Source organism: Aquila chrysaetos, chromosome 15 (assembly GCF_900496995.4).
Source record: "Aquila chrysaetos chrysaetos chromosome 15, bAquChr1.4, whole genome shotgun sequence".
Lineage (NCBI taxonomy): Eukaryota > Metazoa > Chordata > Aves > Accipitriformes > Accipitridae > Aquila > Aquila chrysaetos.
In genome coordinates this window covers 3,193,344-3,216,051 of record NC_044018.1, presented here as the reverse complement: position 1 = coordinate 3,216,051, position 22,708 = coordinate 3,193,344, and the positions used below count along the sequence as shown (strand labels likewise).

General features: G+C 47.8%; 2 protein-coding genes across 2 annotated transcripts in view; both read left to right on the top strand.

Annotated features, from left to right (window-relative positions):
- Positions 1-9,432, top strand: part of PINX1 (PIN2 (TERF1) interacting telomerase inhibitor 1) — a 61,661-nt gene extending 52,229 nt beyond the window's left edge. The window contains exon 7 of the mRNA XM_030037679.2: positions 7,368-9,432. Within this exon, the coding sequence (XP_029893539.1) occupies positions 7,368-7,973 (606 nt within the window). The 3' untranslated portion in view covers positions 7,974-9,432. The remainder of the gene's footprint in view (positions 1-7,367) is intronic.
- Positions 9,433-16,362: 6,930 nt separating this feature from the next.
- SOX7 (SRY-box transcription factor 7) lies at positions 16,363-20,853 on the top strand. The gene is made up of 2 exons (XM_030037945.2): positions 16,363-16,629; positions 18,603-20,853. The coding sequence occupies exons 1-2, from the start codon at positions 16,404-16,406 to the stop codon at positions 19,502-19,504; spliced, it is 1,128 nt and encodes a 375-aa protein (XP_029893805.1). The 5' UTR covers positions 16,363-16,403; the 3' UTR covers positions 19,505-20,853.
- The last annotated feature ends 1,855 nt before the right edge of the window (positions 20,854-22,708 follow it).

Sequence of the window (22,708 nt, the reverse complement as noted above, 5' to 3'; positions counted from 1 at the left end):
GACATTTGAAGGCATTGACACTTAGATTATGGGTACAGGACGAAAAGACCAGTCTGCACTGATTTGATTCTAGTCCTGTCTGCTCTTTTAAAATACTATATTTGAGAGTCTCTTGATGACTGGATTATATATGGGTATATTGCAGAACAGACAAAAATTGTGATGTGTCCGTTTGCCGTTAAGTGTCATAGCCACATAGCGCTGTCAGGTGAGTGGAACGGCAGGGTTATTTCGGTACTTGCATAGTGCCTTGCATATCTGGGATACCTCTTTGAAGGATCTCAAAGCACTTTACAAACACTTAATGAAACTCTTAGCTCTGCTGCGAGTTTTATATAGTTGGTACGGCATGTTTCGTGCACTGATAGCGTGTGCCAGAGCTGGAGGGAATAACATCTTCTCCACGGTTTCCCACCAGCTGGGAAGAGAACTTGGGAAACGTGACCTTCCCAGTCCTGTGCTCGCTTTGCCGGACCATACTTCCTCTGTTATTCAAGGTGAGAACAGAACGGTTAGAATTGATTTAGGTGCTTCTGGGAAGATGAAGTCACTATGTTTGGATCTCTGTATCGTGCCAATAGAGAGATCCTAGGGGAAATCTCTTCCTTTAGTTTTGTTTATATTCAGTCTAATGCACAGATGTAATTTGCAAGGAAATGCAAAGGAAAAGAGATTTTGCTGGCCTCAGCAGTGTAGCTAGAGTGAAATGAGATGTCACAAGGATATCTAAGTGTCTCTCTTTCAAGATATGAAAAGGATTTTTCTTCTGTGCAGTGTGCTGATTTTTTTAACTCTTTCTCTATGTGCCTTCAGTCTTCTGCACCTCTTGTGCATTATCTCACTGTGTGTATTCTCCCTTAGCCTTTCACAGGCTGCCTTCTGTTCATGGATTTTACTTGCTGCCTTTGTTTGCTAAAACTTAAATGAGTGCTTTTTTTTCCTGAAAAGTGTAAGAACGGTAGGAGGAAGTTTGTGTGCTCTGTGTGACACGGTATCAGGGTTCCCAAGCTGACATTAGAAATACAGGTGTTGTAACTGCTAGTATTGTAACTGCTCATACTGTAGGACTGACCAGGATCTGATAATGACAGCTGGAATGAATCCCCATGGCTATCATTGTAATCAAGTCTCTGGCCAAAATTTAATCCCTTGCACTTTTGCAACCTTGTTGCTTCCTGTTACGCTGTTGTTTTCAGGCTGAAGGCAAAACCCGGCTGACTATTACAGTTTATTGTATGGCTCCCGTTTTATTGATAGAAACAGGCTGGGATCCAGTACATCATACGACAGTAAAAATGTATTGTTTATATGGCAAGCAAATGGCATTTTGGATACCTAGAGATTACATTCAGCAAGAGAGATGGTGGCTTTCTATTTTAGCAGTAATAATGTGTGAATTATAAAAATAAAGGAAAATGCTAAAATTGGCCATTTGCTGAGGGATGAGCTTTTGGCAAAAATATAAGAGACAAGACAGCCTGAGAGAATTTGAATGCAGTTTTAATAGAAACACATCACCATGGAATTTAAAACTAAAATAAAAAATTGAGTCAGCACATACAATGTAAATGTACTTTGAAACCAAGCACCTATAGATTTATACAGTAGAATGAAACAGGTACTGTTATGTGGTAATAAAACCTCCTTACGAGGATACAGTGCCGCATCGGAACAGGCATCGAGAAAGATTGTGGAACCTCTGTCCTTGGAGGTTTCCATGACTGCGCTACAAAAAGCTGACCTGGTCCAGCATTGGCAGTAGTCCTGCTCCAGGCCAGAGTCTGGACTAAAGACCTCCAGAGGTCACTTCCAATCAATGATTCTGTGAATAAACCCAAAATTATTCTAAGCAGAGGTTTACTACAGTAAAATTCCTGGCATTTTTAATTGCAAGAGGAGCAGTCTTAACTGCTCTTTCCTTTGTAGTTGCAGATGGAGGTAGGTGTTGCAAAAATGGATCTTCATAATTCCAAGGAGAAAATGGTTGGATTTTTTTAAAAGGTTTTTCCTTGTCCTCTTTCCATTAGTTACTTCCTAACCTCTGTCCTTGTCCTTGCTGGGTAAAAGACAGAGCTGATAGTTCACGTGGAGTATAGTAGTTAATATCCAACTGCAAGATAGCAGCTGGTTTTTCAGTGTATTCTAGCACAGAATTTATTTTAATGCAGTCAAACAAGAAAGTGCTTCTCTATAGTAATTGGAACTTGTCCTTTTAAAAAGCACTAGCATGTCATGTATTAGACATTCAGGATTTTCTTTCCATTTCCCATAAGTGGATTCCTTGCTCTATTGGCACTCGGTATAAATAGCAGTAAAATTAAACCTTGCTATGGTTGTGTGAGGTATGCTGGTGATTAGAATACCAGGGTCAACAAAAGAAGGAAATTGCAGGTGACCTGAATTTCTACCATTTCTTTCCAGGTTTAGTGTTCCTGCTTTTCATCTCTTCCATTAAACCCTCTTTTATCACCAGGAGGTCAAATCGTATCCCTGTTTCAGTTTTTAAAGCTTTACAGGGCTGGAAGATGCTTCTAGAGTCCAGATCTTCCATTTTCCGTTCCAAGCAAGGATTAACTCTACCTAGTGCTTTCTTGATAGTTCTCTGAGTTGCTTTCAGTGGTTGAGACTGCCAGTGGTTGTTGAGGCTTCACATACATACTGATAGATTTCTCCTGCTAGCAAAGTTTCATGTTGGTAATTTACATCTGCTGCTGCTTGGCTTCTTCCTCATAAGCACAGGGAAAATTGTCCCCTTTTCCCTTTGCATCAGCCCTTTCTGTATTGGAAGTCTGTTATTAGTTCTTCAAAAGATGCTGTCTGCAATTTACCAATCTTAATCAGGTAAATTGAAAACATTAAAGCCTCCTGGGTACCTGTTCTTATGCCAGAATTGACTTCAGAACTGATTGTATGTGGCCTTATTTATGCATGTATTTATTTTAATCCTGCTTAAACTCATCATGCTACAAGTCTTTGTTCACTCTCTTGCCTGTTTGATCCCAATCCAAATGTTTATTCTCATACTTAACTTTGTCAACTCCTTAAAGCAAGACTCTGTCATCCTTAATGTCTGCAAAGCTGCAGAGTGACTCTTCATGAATAATCTGCTGTGCTTCTCCCCATTACAGCTAGACCTGGGTTAGAAAGATACAGGGATGCCCTCAGTTCTTGCCTGTCAAGTTTTGTGCACTGCATGGGGGTCATACCAACGCACCTCTGCAGTGAGGATCTGAAGTAGCAGAAACAGAACCGGATTATATTAATCTTATTGTTACGGTTTTTCAACAAGGAAGTAGCTAATCACTGTGGTTCAGCCAGACTGCAGAAAGGGGTTGTTGCATTTTAAAGCTATGAATGATCGTGTGATTGCCTTGTAACTCAGGCTAGAGGTTTAGCCTCTACTTACTTCATCTAGCCCATTTTCTGTAATTTAAGTGAGAATCTACTGAAATTATAGTTTAGCTTTATTCTGCCTTTATGCTCACCCCTTCTGTACTTCTCCTTTTGTGGCATTTTTGTGAATTTGAGCTATCAAAATTGCTTGTGAATTAGTACCCCCTCATTTGCAAATGAGGAAGCAAAGTACTTAAGTAATTGTAGTTCGTGTGTGGCAGATCTGAGACTGTATAGTAGATTTTTTGATTCCCCTATTCTAAGCTTTAAGTGCTAAGAAAGAAACAGTTGCAGTCTGAAGAGGAGGGAAATTTCACTAAATTAATCCAAGCTGCTTCTGTTGCTTATGTACTGGCACCCTTTGTCTTTGCTGATTGGTTATATCTCGCTTTTCCTCCCAGAGTAACATGCAGATCCAGTTTTTCTTTTTGGATTTTAATTCTTCAACCTCAGGTCTTAAATCTCCAAAGACATTTGGGTTTCAAACTCATTTGATTTCATGAGGTGTCTAAATACTTTCCACTTTGGACTTCTACTGTTGCCAGACTGTTTTCACAATGTGATGTGAATTGTTTCTATAATTGACCACAAATCCCTATTTTTTTTCTTCACCAAATAACTGTAGCTGAAAGGTGCTCTGAAAGTGTGATGCCTTAGAGATGCAATCCTGATCCTGCAGGAGTCAAGGGAACCAGGATTTCGGTGTATAAGTTGTGTGTACTAACTTAATGATTAAATCAGCATTGTGTGTCTCAAGTGAAGAAAGGCAGAAAAAAAAAAAAACGGTGGTGCTTAGAGTGCTTTATGTGCTTCAAATGATTTTCCATACATTTAACTAATTACATAAACAGATGATATTTACAGGGGACTTCTGGCTATAATTGACCTTCATCTTTTCCTGTGCACTTCCCAGTCTCTCCTTGAATTTTCCTATTGTTTCCTCTTAATCATTCTACATTTAACACCATGTTTCAAGCAGTCCTTTTCTCTTGCTTGGGACCATCCTACCAATTCCTTAGAGGACAGTATTCCCAGCTCCTTTTAACTTCATCTTCTCAGCCCAGTTTTGTTGGCAATTTTGGAACTCATGGTGTGGACAAACGTATCTCCTCCAAAGCCCAACCTTCAGGCCTCCCACCAGTTACAGCATGATTGCTCTTTTCCTTTTACGTGATCATCAGTTCTTTGGAGCAGGAGTGTTTCTGTCTTTTATCTTGTGTGATAAATTGCTTTTCAGAAGTTGCTGCAACACAGTACACATTTAAGTATGTATATCTTATTTTCCTTTGAAACTTCGATATGTGTGTGTTGGGGCAAGCAGGGGAGGAATTGCATAAACCGCGAGTCTCCTGTCGAGAGGTTAGAGAAAACCCATGTTTAGAGTTCAGCGGTGTTCCCATGGCTACTAGGACAGGTACATCACGGGAGGGGGAACACTTTTGGCTTTTAACAGCCTTTCCAGGTGATTTATGGTTTCACATAAGCTTTTCCTAAACTGAGAGGTTTTCTAAGGTTGGCACCTCTTTGCTTGTCTCCATGCCCTGTTAGTTCTGTGTTCAGTGGCCCATGGTTATTAAAATTCTTATCAATAAAGGAGTTTCTGAGCAAGGTTCTTATTTTCTGGGATCATGCATACCTTCTGAACTCCTCAGCTTAACCAAAGGAACATTTTTTTTTATGCCTAACGTATTTTATAAAAGAAATGTGTAGAGTTCAAGTAATATTTGCCTTCAATTACAGTAATTAAGTTGTCAGGACTTGAAGTCACCAGGGGAATGAGAAAATCCTTTCCTGGTTGGCCAGGGGGTAATTGGTGTTCTGGTCCCAAGCACGTTTTACATATTGGGGTGGGGAGGGAAACTGTTCTGGCTGGCATCTGCAGCAGAAAACCTGGGAGACTGTTCGTCATTTTGCAATACAAGGTGTCAAAATCCTGCTGTGGGTAGAAGGAAAAAGAAAAGAAAGTGACCTGTTTAACTCTGCTTTAGCAGGGCATCTATTTTTGATGTGCACTAACACTGCTTGCTTGGGTTGGGAGGTATATCTTATTAAAAAGAGAGCAACTACAAACGTAGCTCAATCCATTTATTCTGTGGATTCTGTCTTGTCAAACTTCTACTGCAGCTCCCCTTTCGAATGTAACCTCTATGTATAGATGTGTGTAGATACCTGCGGGGGTTCTTTTTTTCCCCAGGTTCAACATCTCTTTGCAGACTTCTTTGCCAGGAGTCAAATAGTTTCAGTTGCTTCGTAAACTTACCTGAAGGTACACTACAAGGTATTCCTACAAGAAAAGTACCTTATTTTTATAAGTGCCCACACAAACATTACTGGAATCTCAAGTGTAGCGTTATTTTCGTTCCACTGGAATAGCTCTCTTGAAAGCAGATGTATGAGGAAATCGCTACTCGTAATGCATCACTAATGACACAAATTTTTGCATTCCTGGTCATGTGAGTAAAGGTTATGGATGCATAAGGAGTCAGACCTGCAAAACATTACTCACAAACCCTAATAAACCCCACTTCAGCTAGCAAGTGTAATGATGCCCTGAAGAGAGCCAGATCACTTATCTACACCATCATGCAATAACTATAAAGTGTTGAGATAAGTGGTTTTATATCTCCCAGTTTGCTACTGGCCTTCACCTTGTGTATTGTTTTATGCCAGTGAAAGTGGGTGTGAAATTTTACTGCTCTGATTTGGTTGCATTTTATGGTCACATCAGTTCACATACAAGATGCATGGGTAGAGTGGATGTTCTTCTCTATCCTTGCATTTATGAATGGAAAAACAGTGAAGTATCCCTGTCATACTCACCACGTTTGATTGTAACAGCTGTGGATTACCTCCCGTTCAAGAAGCGTGTTGTAGGCCAGATGTTGGTAAAGTTTCTACACAATTCTTACCTGCTCAGCTTTTCCCGTTGAGGGAGGTGTGCATACTTACCTGCAGGTCGTACAAGGTTTTAAAAAAAAACAATGTAAAATTTGGGACATTTGCGAAAGTTATTTGTGACTTTTGCCAAGGGAAAGGATATGCCACGAAGGGTTATTTTTGAGTGCTTCAGTGTCCATGTAAACAAATCTGAAGTTCAGCTGCCTTTTTTGCTTGTTCATTTTGTAAGTCGCAGATAATTTAACAAGTTATGTATTTTCATCTTGTTGCATTTGTTACTTTTTCAGAGTCAATTCTCTTCATGCCATACATAACATCCAGCTCCAGAGCTATACGTTGCTTTTTGTTTTATATTTACTTTCTAGATACTAGACTCTTTTTATAGATATTCACCTGCAGCTAGAGTTCAGCAGCTATTTATTCTGTGTATGCAGAAGCCTTGTAAGATCTAACCTGTGATGTTGGTTTTGCCATCTGATAACGTAAGATCAAATGGAACGTGTTTAAATAACAACATCTAGGACACAATGACAGTAAACCAGCTATGAAACAAACATTTCTAAAGATCAGATAAGATGGAAGAAATGCATCAATGCTGGATTGCTCCGTATATCATAAGTTCTTGCACTTTGCTGTAGAGGTATTCCAGGCATGGGATTTCCTTTATGCCACAGGCTAATAGGTCGTACTGTATTATTTTTCATGTTGTTTTATATCCTGTAGAGACATGTGCCTTTGCAAAGTGAGTGTAATACACCGAGTATGATAGTATTATACATAATCTGCATGAGTTGCACAGGAGCAGGTAAACAGTAAGAAATTCAAAGCAACAGAGAATTGTCTTGTTCTGTATTTTCTTGCTGCCTTCCATACTGCGACCTCTTCTCCCTAAACTTATGCTGCTTTTTGCATTAAGGGCTGCCTCTCACTTCTGCCCAAGTCTATGCTTTTACAGTTAAATTTTCAAAGCACCATATTGTTTTTTAGTATTTTTTTATTAGTGTGCAAAAAAACAACCTTTTGTTTAAAGCCATTATTTCTGACTCTAACTCCTGCTCCTCTTTGTTCACCTGCAGGAGGACATTACTAATCCCGAGTCTCAGGAAGAGAAGCAGAAAAACCTCTGGCTATCTGAGCCTGCAGATGGTTACAATACAGTGAAGAGCGTTCTCACTGTACAGGAATATTTTGCCAAGCGCATGGCAAAACTGAAGGGATCCCAGAATGAGACAGGAACAAAGGTAGACAATTCCTGCCCAACAGCCGATGAAGCTTTGGAGCCTTCAGAAGAACTGAAAACAAAAGTCAAAAAGAAAAAAAAGAAGCAGAAGAGAGATGAGGCAGAGAGTACAGAGCATTGTGAGAAACTAAAAGTGAAACAACCTAGGATAGGTAGCTTGAATGGAAAGGAACTGGATGCTCCGTTAAATGAACGTCACTCAGGGAAAAAGAAAAGGAAACATAAAGAGCAGCACGAAGGGGAACGCATTAGTTGTGATGAAAATATGCGCAATGGAGAAATTTATACAGGAATATCTGATGGGGAAGATCTCAGCATAAAGGACTCTGAGGCAAAGCAAAAGAAACACCATAAGAAGAAACACAAAAGGCAAAAAGAGGAGACAGATGAGTGTATCGAAGGAGTGCAGAGAAAGAAAAAGAAGCGCTGCAAGCACGTTTAACCATTTAAGTCAGGCTGGGACTCTGAGGTGATTTGAACTTCAGCCTGTTAGAGGAGAGGTCTGTGTAAACACACCAGCCAGACATCACGTATTAATCCAGACTGGAGCACACTGCTCTACCTGCGACTGAAACCACAGACTGTGTTTAAACATAGCTTTTTCAAGGGAGAACATGGTGACAGGCCAACACGAGCTTCAGTGCCGTGTTAAAAACATATCCATGCGTAAAGCCAAGGCTTGCATGTCTGCAAAGCAAGACTTGATAAAAACCAGCTAGGCTTTGCCTCTTCCAGTATGGCAGACGGTTCGCCTTGGTGGCTTTGCAAGAGCTGTGTTTTAACACAGCAGACCCTGTGCTGCCTTCAGCCCAGGTTCGCTCTGGTGCAACTCCATTCAAGTCAGGTAACAGCAAGCAAAATCAGGCCTGGTTTTAACCACTGTGGTTAAGACTGTGAAAGGCAGTGAATTACTATCTGCTGCTTCACACGGACTGTGTTTTTCTCAATCCAGGAAAAAAAAAAACCAAGTCACCCTACTACTGCCTTTGTTAAAGCCACTGTTGTTTTCACTTGTGATAGCCCAGCTCTGCTTCTGGAAACAGGAGGGGTTTTGCAAAGCTGTATGTATTCTTTAACTGATTTTTGCAAAGTTGTGTCTAATTTTTTCATTGATCTCTTTTAACATATAAAATGAATGTTGTTTCTTCCCAAAATACTTATTCTAATTAAAGGTATACGGCTGAGTGTCAGTACTAAAGAATGAAATAAAAATACCTCCCTTTGTTTCCTAGCCAGTCGTTAACTATTGTCAAGCAATTGTAACTTTGCAACAAAGCTAAAGGAGCTGTGCCTTTATTAACTGTATCAAAATTTTTGGTTCCCAGGCAACATTCAGAGCACCTTCAGTGATGCATCTGGCATTCAAAAAGTTGTCTTGGATAGAGAAAGGTTTTTTTCTGAAATTAGGAGACCAAATAGATTTTAAAAGCATAGCTGGTCAGATGTATTAGTATTGTCATTTACACATTGAAAACTTGCAATTTCGATTTATAACCAAATTAGAGTTTGTTTCTAATTGTAAACCTGGAAATAAGTAATGCTGGAACTCGGCACTACCATGAGCAGTTTTGTATGAGATCTTAAAGATTCAGCATGAATTTTGACATGTTAATCTCACTCAGCTAAGAGCTGTCAGAAGAGATGGGTGAACTTGGAAGTAAAGTGCTGGAATGGGAAGAAGCATTCACCGTCCTGCAGTCCGGTTCTGATATTGCTTTGGCCACAGCAAATTGACAGCACAACCCTGAAAGCCAGGCAGTTATCATGGCATAATCCAGAGCAGCTGACCAGTATTCAAATCCATTAGCTGTTCGTTTGACTTTGGGCCTGGCTGTGTTTCATCAATGTAAATTTAAAACATCCCATCGGCCTGCTCTGCTGAATAAAATGGATACGTTTTTTTTATTGTCTTAGCTCAGTTGAGTTGCTTAACGTGGTTTGAAAAACGTTGTCAAGATGCAGATGTTAATATGAAAAAATTTCCTTAAGCTGCCTTTATTGTCCAATGGAAGAAACTTAGTTTGCAGCACACAGTCCACATGGCTTCACATGTTTTAGTTGCAGCTGAACTCTTCCTTTCTAAGATAGCTTGGTTTGCAATGCACCTTTCTTGCCCTCAGGACATACTCATTCATTGCAGCAAAATTACGGTAGTTTTACTTATTGTAAGGGAGAACAAGATGCCTTTCTCTGTGTTTCACCTGGCATGCCAGTAGTTTTTAACCCTTGTAGCATTTGCTTTTCGCTGCTGTACAGATATTAGCCATTATGATGCTGCTGTGACTGGGCTTGTTCCCTGGCTTCCTTAAACGAAATACCACTTAATACCATGAGGTTGCTGTAGAGTTGTGAGTAAGCTCCATGCTTGGGGTGAAAAAAATAACCTCAATGGAAGAAGACAGCAAAATAATTTTTCATGTTACATTGAAGCATCCTACGTTTTGTGGGTCCCCTGCAAAGCAGCCCTTCTAATTTCTTGTTCACCATCAGTTTGGATTTTTGTTTGTTAGTAGAAGCCAAAAGCCTGACTGTTTCCCATGATTTTTTTTTTTTTAACTCTTAAGCAGCTAAACTTTACAGTCTCTCTGGGATTTCAATTTAAAAAGGTGCAAGTCAAGGAATAGGGTTTCCTTCTCCCAATACTGCTAGGCTTGTTTGTTTGTTCTCTGTATTAAACTTCCATGAGTTTCTGTGTGCTAATTCTTATGAGTGTTTGGCCAGATTCCAGTGTTAGTTATAGAAAGAATAAAACCAGGAATAAATTTTTAAATTTATGGTGTTACTGCAGTTAAGTACAGTGTACCTAAGATTTAAATCTGCCTCAGATTGAAATATCAGCTACAAATAGAAGATTCTCTATTTGTACAAGGAGCGGGAATTTCACTTTATCCCAGGAAATGTGGGATTTTAATGTGCTTCAAGCTCAAAGAGAAATAGCATGTGCAGAATATGGGTTGTAGGGGAAAAAAAACCATAATAGGCAAGTATTTGAAACAAGCAATTCATTTAGCTGCTCTGCTTTGTGTGTGTTAGTGGTCAGCCAACTTTGCATTACTTGACAAAAAGCTCTTCTTACCAGATACTGTCTAGTGAAATGGATGATTGAAACAGCAGGAACGTGTTTCAAAGTAATAAATTTTATTTTTTTTTTGTTTGTTTGTTTGTTTATAGTGGGTTGTGAGTCCAGTTTTAACCAAACTCTGGTTTGGCAAGGAGGTCTTTTTTAGAAAGCATAAGAAAAAGAATTACATCATTACCCAAATAGTGAAATTAGCAGAATGTAAGCACAAAGAAATTACTTGGTTTCATTTCTGTGAAAATAAGACTTCTAAACAGCTAGGTCTTTTGTTACATATTTGTCCATTGTACTCACACGTTGCAGAACAAAATTATGTCCCTCCAAGTGAAATTACCTAGAAGCTAAGCAAAATGAGAGTTGCCACTCTGCTTTCACTTCCAAATGGAGAATGATGCACACATAGCATAGATATTAAAATGTTTTCAGTTTTAGTAATCCCAGGTCACCAGTGACAGAAGAAAATTCTCCTTTTCGCATTGGGAGCCTTACAGAGATGATGGTTTCTCCTGAGTTACTTCCATTCTTCGCAGGTATAGTGTTGGTCTTTGCTTTGAGCCTTGAAATTAACTGTCGGTGCAAAGGCTGCTACATGCCAAGCTACGTGATTTGCAATTGCAATTTTGTGAACAGCAATATATATGCTGACTTTTGTGCTTGTAAATACCTGCAAGCACAAAACTGTATCCTGGAAGGTAGAGGCCATGGAAAAGCAGTCCTGCTACCAGCATCGCAGCAAAGTCTACATGAGCTGTATGGGCTTCAGCTGGTTTGATCTTGCTGTGTCCGACTCTGCAGAGTCTTCCTTAGAGCCAAGGGTGGGAGGTTGCACTGGTGCACGCTGCGTGACACCCCAGATGTGTGGAACAGGCACCGTTCCGTGAATTTCTTTCCAAGATGTACTAGCCGTAGCGCTTTACACACAACCGGTGTAAAGCAGAAGTAGTAACAACCCGGGTTAATTTAAAGCATGGATGCATGACACTGTTAAGTACAAGTTTCAGGACAACCCATTAAGATTTCAGAACCGCCTATCTTTACATCTATGTGAATTTCAGTCCATTAGATGGTATCTGGGATGCAGCTGCTTTGTGAAATTTAAGAAACGCGTTTGGGGACAGTTCAGCATCATGTTCAATTAATGCAATTTTCCTTTAAGCAAAAGGCAGCTCTGGTGCTGACTTCTTTCAAATAATCGGCTCTCGGCAAAGAAAATTAGCTGAATGCACCAGTGTAATTAACCAATTTTCTCCTGTTCAAACACACAAGATTGAAGTTCTTGAAGCATCCACCTTCAAAAGGCACAATTTACGTCACGAAACCTCCAAACCTGCCAGCACTAAGAGGAGGAAGGAAGCTCCAAGAAGAGAGGAAAACCACACACAGTCTATTGGAAACGCTGCATAGCATCGTGCCCGTCTTGGAAAAAAGATCTTATAATAGTGTGTCCTCGAGCAGCGTGAGGATCGCTAGCATCCAAAGCAGCCCTTTGCTTAATTCCTCCTCGTTCCCGGGCAGCGTGAGGTTTGCTATGCAAAGGGTTATAAATCGCATCCACATAGTGTTAGTGGTCAAGGATCTGAGCTCACAGAGTACTCGGACAATAACCAAGGCTCCATACCCATCCCATGTAGGAGTAAGCAAACTTTCAGTGAAATGGGACTGGTGAATATGGTAAAAATACAAACTTTTGTGGTGGCAGAAGTGGGAAGATTGTTCCAATGCTAAATTGAAGCTTGATTTCTCAGCAGGTCAGAACTTAAATCCTGCTTCTGAGTCACTCAAAGATACTTCTTTTTTCTTATCTTAGTCCATTTTTATAAATTTGAAAGTGTAAGGGGGAAATTCTGCTAGTCCCTTTTAACCTAAAGGGACTACAATATATATTTTTTGATAACTTAAAGCTGCAGTTTAAAAATAGTAAGAGCAGAAGTATTCCGCACCATGAGTGTGTGTGCTGAAAATTTTAGCATCTTTTTTTTGTCTACGTTTTTCGCTGCGGGCCATATAATGGGCAAGCTCTGGTTTCTCCTCCTAGCAAATAAATGGTCCCAGTAGCGGTCCCTGGGGAAAGCCTGGTGGACCCGGGGAGGACAGGCGGTGGGCAGGGTTGGTTCTTCTGTCGCGGTGGCAGAGCAGCTGGGAGCTGCACCGCTGAGAGCCGGCTCTTCTGCTGGGAACCCCCAGCTGGCTCTGCAAAAACTGCCCTTGGGAGACGAGAGTTTCATCAATAATTAAGGAACATGTGAATATTGAGCTAATTTAGGATTTGCACTTTCTCACACATTTTAATGTCTCTGAAGCGGGGGGGGGGGGGGGGGGGGGGGAGGTTACTTGGTGAAAATAAGACCCGCCGTTTGCAAGCCGAGTAAAATGCCAGATGTCGGATCCACGCCAAAAAGGGATGTTTTTAAAGAGCGGGGATGGTGTCGCCTATACGACGCAAAAGCCGGGTTCAGTCACGGGTTTTCTGCTTGACCCACGGGAGTTGCTGCCACTGTTCCCCATCCGTGAAAATGGGGAGAACAAAGCTTTCTTCCACCCTTTGTCTGCTCGGTCTATTTTAGCTTGTAGCTTTTAGCCGTAATTTCCCAGCTCTCAAAGCCCTGTGAGAGCTCTGCTTCTTCCTGTGCCCCAGATACAGGTAAGCATTGCACCAGAATGGGGAAGGTAAGCATAAAAAGTAAAGATGAGTTTTTCCAGACTGCTGCTAATTACCCTGATACGGTCGCAATTAAAAGGTGGCATTTTCACATGGCCCCAGCTGTCTTTATGTAATGCAGAGCTTCCTACAGGACAGGTTTAACCAGCATTTTAGGTAGGGTGCAGAATGAAACCCATCTTACTAATGCAATCAGAATGCCAGGTGCTAAAGGAGAGGAGGAGAAAAAAAAAAGCGTTTATTATTATTATTATTGTTTGCACTCAAAATGTGGCGTGGGGGCCCCTAGGAAGGTGCCGTCTTCCGGCGTGGGAGAAAATCCAAACGAGAAATATTTTGCAGTATTTCTTTGTCCTGCAACCGCACGGGAGTCCCAGCACGCGTCTCGGGAGAGGGGTTCTGTACAGCCACGTGAGTTTACCCTGCGATACCTGGGGGACATCAAACGATGTTACCCCCACAACGCAGAGGGAATAGCGAGGACCAGGAAAACCCGGTGAGTTGCTCCGAGAGCTTTCAGGCATCAGAGGCAGGAGGTGGACGCGGGTCCCGTCCCTGCTCAGTGGTTTTTCCTCCCCCAAGACCTTTCCTCCCATCCTCGCACCGCACCTTGGGAACGCAGCGCAGGATGGAGGCACTGCCGCATGTCGTGTAAAAGGGCTCCAGTGGAATTCGTTTGTTCCTTTTCTTCTCCCTTGAGGGGATATATTGTACTACTACTATTAAAATTCTCTGGCCTCCGGGGCCTCGAGTATAGAGGTGGTATTTTTGTAATACTGATGATATCCAGGCCCTGTGCATCCTGAGGGTGAAAGAATAACACTGAGCGGTGTAACGCCACATTCAAAATAAAACCTTGCAACTTCGGGCAGTTTCTCTTTAAGTGCACTTCAACCCCTAGTAAAGGGAAATTTAAAAAAAAAAGGATGTTACGGGTTCTCTTCCCAACCTCTTGCTGCCAACCTCTGCAGCAACTCCTGCCTGCAAAATGCACCCAGGAGACCCGTTCGGAGCAGGATGGAGGGTTTGGCATCCTCTCTCCCTGCCCCATCCCGGCACTTCAAGGCGTGAGACGGGACTTTCGGAGCGAACCGGAGCCCGCTGTGTAAAGCCTGGGACGGCACGGGCTGTCCCCGGCAGCACGTACGGCTCCAAAACACAGATAAAAGGCAGTTGCTATGTGCTATGTGCCGGCCTGCGTGTGTGTGTGTGTAAAGGGTTTATAAATCTGTCCTGAGACCAGGAAATCTCCTGCGCCTTTTAGATTTAAGAGAAGTTGCCTTCCTGTTGTATTCCCAGATAACGCAGCTCTGATCAAGCCCACTTGTAAATAGCTTAATAGATTTAATCAGTTCCTTTGGAAAATGTTGTTGCTTCCGCAGGGCTTTAATTCGGTCCTGGGGAAAAGCTCAGACAAGGCAGTTGCTGCTTCTGCGGCGAGCGAAGTTGGCACCTTCCACCTCTCCGGACCCCCAAATCGCCGTAACCCACGAGAAACCAGAATGGCAGCGATCCCGCTCCTGTGCGAAACAGGGCGAGAGACCAGGAAACCCAGGCGGATCCTGAACCCGCGTAGCTTACATTTACATACCGCTCTCTCCATCACTTGTAATCTGACAAGAGTCAATAGGAACACCCAGGCACGTGGTAAATCGCTGCCTACCTGCACAAACACCCCGGCTTGGGATCCGTGCTGGGTTTTTTCCCCCCCCTGTTTGGGGGTTAGACGGGGCAGCGATGGCCAGCCCAAGGAAATGCCTTTCCCAGCTCGCACCCCAGCCCGCCGGCTTTCTGGCAGCGCGGAGAGGAAATCCACAATCACTCAAAGCGGAGCCGCTGCAGCCCTGCAGCCCATGTCAGGGGGTCAGAATCATAAAGGAATCCAGCGACTAAATATATTCCTTGGGGCAGGTTGCAGGGATGAGCTGGGCAAGGGCGTCCGGCTGGGGATTTTTGATCCCGTTGCTTTCTTGGAGATCCTTCGTCCTAGCTGGGGGAATGCTTCTCGGGGGTGACTTTCCTGCCCTCGTGAGAGCCAAACTGGGGTTTAGTGGGAAATACCGTTGCGTGACGGTGGTGCTTCCATCCCAGCCGGGCTGGGGTGGCTTTGCAGGATGGGGCAGCGCTCCATAAAACGCAGCAGCAAGGAAAAGATCGCAAAGCATCAAAGCGGCCCTTCGTCTCCCAATGTCCCAGGGATGGGTAGTGGGGACCGACTGGGGATGTTGCAGCCCCTCTGGGCTGTTCCCAGCCCCATCCCCTGCAAAAATCACCCAGGACCCCAAGCAGGCTGGGCAAGCACCTACCAGCAGGTTCACTGTGTCCCAGTTTCCCTCCCATACGAGGGGACCTGGGCCTTTGGGGTAACTGGGTGAAAACCCACATGGGGTGGCAAAGCACAGCCTGGACTAGTGGTTAAAGCAGGGGGGTGGGGGGTTACCTTGCCTGTAGGACCCGTGCCTTGATTTCCCCTTTCAAACAGACACGCTGCAGCTTGCCAAAGCCTGGGGAGGGGGCTGGGGGGGACACACCTTTTGCACCCCTCTGGAGACCTTCCTTTTGGGTTCATTTTCCTTTTCTTTGCAGGCTACCCAAAAAAAAAAAAAATTTCAGTGCCCTCATCTCCTCTCTCTGCATTTCCCCCAACCTTGAAGTTTTAGGGCTGCTGAGGTGTGGGGGGGGGGGGGCAGCCGGGGCTGTTTGGGGGGGTAGCAGGGCCATTTCCAGCTCCCTCCTCACCCCCCTTCAGCCTTTCAGTGGGCAAAATAAGAAAAAATAATAATAATAATTAAAGGGGGGGAGGGGATTTGGGGGGTGCTGCCCCCCCACACACACACCGGGCGGGGGGGGGGGATGCCAGGCAGAGGGTGGGGAGAAGTTTTCTCCCCGCACCATCCTGGCCAGGGCTCAGGAGTTTGCAAACAAGGAGGAGCAGCGAGTACCTTCGGTGTCATTGGAGGAGGTTTTTTTTTTTTTCCAAGGAGCTCATAAATACGGGAGAGGCCGGGGCAGGAGGCTGGGACTGCGCGGGGACCCCCGAGGGCAGCGCAGCGGGTAAAGGCAGGAGAGAATTTGGGGGGTTTTGGGGGGGGGGGGGGGGGGGGGAAGGGGAAGGGAAGAAGAGGAGCCGGGTCATGGCTGCGTTGCTGAGTACCTACCCCTGGTCGGAGAGGCTGGAGGGGGATCCGACCGAGGGGCTGCCCCCCGGGCCGCCCCCGCGGTGTCCTCCTGGGGAAAAAAGCTCCGAAAGTCGAATCCGCCGGCCCATGAACGCTTTCATGGTGTGGGCGAAGGACGAGAGGAAGCGTCTGGCCGTGCAAAACCCCGACCTGCACAACGCGGAGCTCAGCAAGATGCTCGGTGAGGAGAGGGGAGGGATGGGGGGCTGAGGGGTGCCACTCGGGGGAGGGTGTCCCTGCATCCACCCGGGCATCGCGGGGGGGGGCGAACCCTGTCCGGATCCAGCACCCCGGGCTGGGCACCCGTGTACCCACCCGGGCATCCCATGGGATGCAAACCCTGTCCGGATCCAGCACCCCGGGCTGGGCACCCGTGTACCCACCCGGGCATCCCATGGGATGCAAACCCTGTCCGGATCCAGCACCCCGGGCTGGGCACCCATGCACCCACCCGGCCATCCCACGGGGTGCAAATCCTGTCTGGATCCAGTAATCCGGGATGGGCACCCATGCACCCACCCGGCCATCCCACGGGATGCAAACCCTGTCCGGATCCAGTACCCCAGGGTGGGCACCCATGCACCCATCCCATGGGGTGCAAGCCCTGTCTGGATCCAGTACCCCGGGGGTGGGCACCCATGCACCCATCCCATGGGGTGCAAGCCCTGTCTGGATCCAGTACCCCGGGGGTGGGCACCCATGCACCCATCCGCGATCCCTGGGGGTGCAAACCCTGTCCGGATGGGGACCCATGCACCCTCCCTGCCGCTCCACAGGGTGTAAGCCCTGCCCGGGTCTGGCAGCAGCCCCCTGGGGGGGTGCGTGCATTCTCCCGGCCACCCCACGAGATACAGGCAGGTCTGGCACGCAGCGGGTGGGCACCCACGCACCCACAGGGCCACGCTGCAGGGTGCAAAGCCCGCCCGGGTCCAGCGCGCTGGGGTAACAACCACCGGGCTGCCTTATGGGGTGCAAAGCCTGATGGTGTCCCCCACCCCAGGGGACAGACACCCATGTGCACACCCTGCCGCCCCTTGGGTGTAAAACCTGTGCCGGGGACCCCCCCAATGCAGTGCAAGGAGGGACCCCCAAATTTTCCTGGCCTGTCTTTGCTGTCCCACTTTGTCCCCAAACTCACTAGCCCACCCCAATACTGCATGCCCGGGGGTGGTGGGGTGGTGTTTCTGCTGTTTCTTTCCAGGGATCACAACCCATTTTAAATATACTTTTTTTTCCCCCCCTCCCCATCCACTATTTCCCCCATCTCCCAATCCCCATTTTTTATGTGAAACCGAGAGGGCAAACAGAAATAACCAGCCCAGACAGCCTGAGAAAGAGCTGCCCGAATTGCAACACAGCTTTGCTGTCCAGCCTCTTACCCAAAGTTTGTGTTTCCCTGGACAGTTTTGCGGTGTTTTCTTTGGTGGTTTGGGTTTTCTCCTCGCTGCTTTGCCATGCAGCATCTCAGCTTATTAGTGTTATTTCTGCTGTCTCTTTGGCAATGGGAAGGCATCAAACGCTTTGATCTGTATCCTCATTTCTCCCCCTACCCTGAGGCACAGCCTGGGGTAGCCTCACCGTGGGATACAACCCCCCAGCCCCGGTGCTGCTTCTCTGTCCTGGATCTCGGGGACATTTTAGGTCGCTCACACGGGGAGCAGCGAGGTCACGGCACCCGGGTCTCCGTACGCCCTAGCGCGAGTCCCGGCAGGGTACGGGCTGGGATGCGTCCAGGGACGCCACGTCCTGACCCCCTGCTCAGCCGGGCATGGCTTCGACCGTCCCCGCTCAGCAGCCGCGCTTTCTGTCCCGGAGAGGCATTGCAGGATCAGGCCACGGAGCTGGGGGAGTTTATCTGCTCTGATTTATTTGCAGTGGGGCTCAGCTAACCCTGAACCCGCCCTGTTGGGACGTTTGGGACGGGGGGAGTTGGTGGACCTACGGTGGCTTCGATACCCTCCTTCTTCGCCCTCCCGCTGCCGTCCTGTCCTCCTGCGGGTTTTGCAGGCTGCGTCCTCCACGTGCACCGGCTCGGGTATTGGGAGCTTGCCCTCGGGTCGTGTGCCTGCAAGCTTTGGGAGGCAGCCCCCTTTCCCCCCCCCACCCCGATACGGCCGCCGCGGGCGCTCAGGGGAGTTTCGTTCTCCGTTTCAGGCAAGTCCTGGAAGGCTCTGAGCCTCTCGCAGAAGCGTCCCTACGTGGAGGAGGCCGAGCGGCTGCGGGTGAAGCACATGCAAGACTACCCCAACTACAAATACCGGCCCCGGCGGAAGAAGCAGGTCAAGCGGATCTGCAAGCGGGTGGACCCGGGTTTTTTGCTGGGCAGCCTGACGCGGGACCAAAACGCGGTGCCGGAGAAGCGGACCTGCGGCCGGGCCGGGGGGGAGAAAGAGGGGTCGGGTGAGTACCCCCCTCGCCCGGGGCTGCCGGCCGTCCGGGGATACCGGGAGGCTCCAGGCGGCGGCGGCGGCACCAGCGTGGACACCTACCCCTACGGGCTGCCCACCCCCCCGGAGATGTCTCCGCTGGACGCCATAGACCCCGAGCAGAGCTTCTTCTCCTCGCCCTGCCCCGACGAGCATCACCGCTCCCACCTCGCCGGAGCCACCTACTCTCCGGAGTACGCGGGCAGCTCCATCCCGTGCAACCATCACCCTCTCAGCCCCATGCCGCAGCCGGCCACCTGCATGATCCCCCCGGCCTCCGGCTGCCCTCCCCTTCCTCCTCCTCCTCCTCCTCCCAGCTACTACACACCCGCCTTCCCCTCCCTGCACCCCCCTAGCCTCCATGCCCACCTGGGCCAGCTCTCCCCACCACCCGACCACCACGGCTTTGACACCTTGGACCAGCTGAGCCAAGCTGAGCTCCTGGGGGAGATGGACCGCAATGAGTTCGACCAATATCTCAACAACCCCGGCCACGGTGACCACCATGGTGGGGTCTTGGTCAACGGACACGTCTCGGCGTCTGGCAGCTCCCACGCCTCCGAGACCAGCCTCATCTCCGTCCTCGCCGACGCCACGGCCACCTACTACAATAACTACAGCGTCTCCTAGAACCTCGGCCGGGGCCGCCTGGACCGGCCGAGGAAGGACCTGACACAGTATTACGAGGCGTTGCTCCCCGGGGACATCGCTCAACGCCCCTCAGGGTGACCGAGTCCGAACCACGAGGGCCGTGGAATCTCCTCGGTGGCGTAGGTAAAGGATTTCGGTCGTCGGCTCACCGCCGGTGCAAAGCCTCCGGCGCCCTGCTTCCAACGGGGCCGGGGCGGGGGGGGGGATTTCCCAACGCCAAAGCCCTTTGGCCAAGTCCCTCTTCCAAAGCAGAGATGTTCCTGGGAGGACGGGGAGGCTGCCCCCCCATTTCGGGGCACCCCCAGCTCTGCTTTGGAGTCGGGAGGGCGGCAGCATCCCGCAGACAGCAGGTCTGGAGTCCCGGCAAGGGCAAAACCTCCTGGAAAGGGAAAAGGCAAGGGATGGGGAGGGGGGGGGGCAGGGAAGATTTTGGTAAAGGGACGCACGGTCTGCAAGCGTGCTTCGTCCTGCTCTTGGCTCCTGGCGTCGGTGTCGCTGCGGCCAACCGGACCCGCCTGGTTGAACCCCCCCATCCCCCTGCTCCCAAACCACGAGTCGGGGTCTTCATCCCTCGGGACACGGATGGGACACCAGGGATGCTGCCGGGCTGGCCCCAGGGATGGAAGGGCTGGGGGGGGGGGGGGCTGCAGGGGGGGCAGCCGTCCCCGAGGGCGCTCAGCCTGTGTGTTCCCGAGGAGGGTAAGATCTGGGAAGGCAGGATCCGGCCGGCATCCACCCCCGCCACGGCTTTCCCTTGGCCTTCCCGCAAAAGAGCTCCCGGAGGAGGGGTGGCGTGAGCTGCCCTCCCCGCCGGGCTGGGAACGGGTCCTGGGATGAGCGTTTTGGCAAGGAGGGGATGATGTAGCAGACAGGTTTTTTTATCAAATATCCTTTGAAGTCGAATGCTTCACGTTTCGAGCCGCAGTGCCCAATGCCTCTTCTAACTCCGGCATATTATTGCTTGTAATAAAGCTGTACATTGATTTATTCCTTCCATTATTCCTCCCCTCGGATTTTGTATTGCTCGAGTTCTCTTCCTTTTCATAAAGATGAAGCTTTATTTTAAATCAGTTATATGACATGATTAATCTTAGTGTTTACTGTATGGCACTTGGTAATGATTAGTTAGTAGCGTGGCTATGATTTTCTGGTTTCAGTCCCAAACATATATTAATAATAATTGCAAATAATACTTAAAAAACCCCACAACTTCACAGGTTTTTAAGCTAATACATTCCATCTTTTTTGTGTGACTCTATGCATTTTGAATGAGTGTAGATATGAGTTTGCATAAAATATTTAATTTAAATAAATATGTTTTTATACGATGATTGTTTTATGATTTAAATTGCTGTAGCTATTGACAAAGTTTTCAAAACAGAAACATTTCCTGTGCGAGTGCTATTTTTTTAATTTTTTTTTTTTATATTTTCAGCCAAACTTTTCTACTTCCATTTTTTTTAAAATAAAAAAGATCTGTGGTTATCTTTACAAATTGTGGATTACTTTCTAACAAACCGACTCGGGGCACGCATACCTTCACTTTTCATGGTGTGTCTTTAGGGGCAGCAAGTCACTTTGTTGGCTTTGATTTTGCTTTTGCCATCTCATGAATATGGCCTTTTAACGCCACGTCCTATGTAGATATTACAGTGAAGTTAAGGCAGAGCTTTGCCGTTGGTGTGTTGGTGAGCACGAATGCTGTTGCCTATTTACGGAGCGAGTGCCAGTGCCTGGAGCATGGGTTTTGTTCACGTTTAAGGCTGTCTTTCACAGGTCGTGCTGATGCACCATTTAAGATGCTCCACAGTGTGAGGGCCACATAAATGGTCCTCGGTGCAAATGCGGATCAAGGCAGTGAGGCCTGAGAAATGGAGCGTGGGTCAAATTTGGGGAGCTGTGTCAAGGGTGCTCTTGTAGGTGGATGTTGAGTGGTGGCCTTCAGGCATCGCTAGCAAAGAGAAAAGCTTAGTCCTTCTCGTGGTCCGTGGACCAACATCACAGCCTGCTCTTGGCCAGACATGAAATTAGGCTGTGTCCCTGCGGTCCGTGAGGTTAAGCCATGCACCCCCTCCCAAAGCGGTGTCCTCCCAGGCTGCGTCCTCCTGCTTGCGGCCCCAAAAAGTGGAGGAGCGAGTTTCCTACTGCACTTTGTGATGCCCACCTGTGTGTGTTGGCTGGAAGGGGTCTCCAGAGGTCACTCGACCCAACCTAACCCAATGCGCCCCAACGCAACTGAGCTGCTTGCCTCCCATAAATGAATTCTCTCTGACTCGGGGAGTCCGTGGTCCCAGAAGGTGGGATGCTGCGTGAGTATTTGGGGAGGCACCAATGTGCCCCTGCCCTGTGCTTATGGTCCTTCTCCGTCCCCTACTCGTGGCCCCGATGGAGACAGTTCTCCCATCGCACACGCCGCCTCTTCCTTTGCCCATCCCTCAGGCATCCACATGCCACTGGTCTCCCTTTTCGGGGGAATGAAATAGATAGCTTTGGGTGTCCTACCGGCACCGTGGACTGTGGTGGCTCTTGCACCAGCACAGCACAAGGGCATGGTGCTCGGTGCGGTGCCGAGGTGGCCGGTGCAGCAGCCCGGCTGGGGCAGCGTCGCTCTTCCAAGAGGATTTGTGAATCAGCCCGGCGGGGCTGGAGGGAGAGAGGTGTCATGAGCTTGTTTGGCCTCTCTGCCCAGCAGCGTTGACTCACGTGGGACCGTGCCAGGAGCAGGGTTGGAGAAGTCCTGCTCCTCCCACCTCCTGCTCTGCCCACGATCCCTGTGCTGCCCCAGGCCCGAGGGATGCTCGCAGCCCCCCCAGCAGCACGTGGAAAATTGTTCGTAGGAAGGGTGGCCTGGGTGCACGTGGCCAAACCTGGGTCTGCCTTTCAACCAGCAAATCCGGGAGGCTGCTCCCTTCCAAGCAGGCTCTCGTTAGGGGGTCACCCACCCCGGGGCATCAGGGGGGCACCCACCCCAGGGCACTCTGCAAACGTCCCTTTCTGCCAGGTCTGCTGCAGGGGCGGCTGAGAACGGTGTAAAGAGTTTTTAAACTGCCTTGGTGAGGAGGCACAGAGCGCATCCCCTGGCCCCCCAACAAGGTCAGCTCCCCGCTATTGCCACCAGCATGCCTGATTTGGGCTGTTGCATTTATTCCCCCGGTGGGACCCTCTCTCTGGGACATTGGCTGC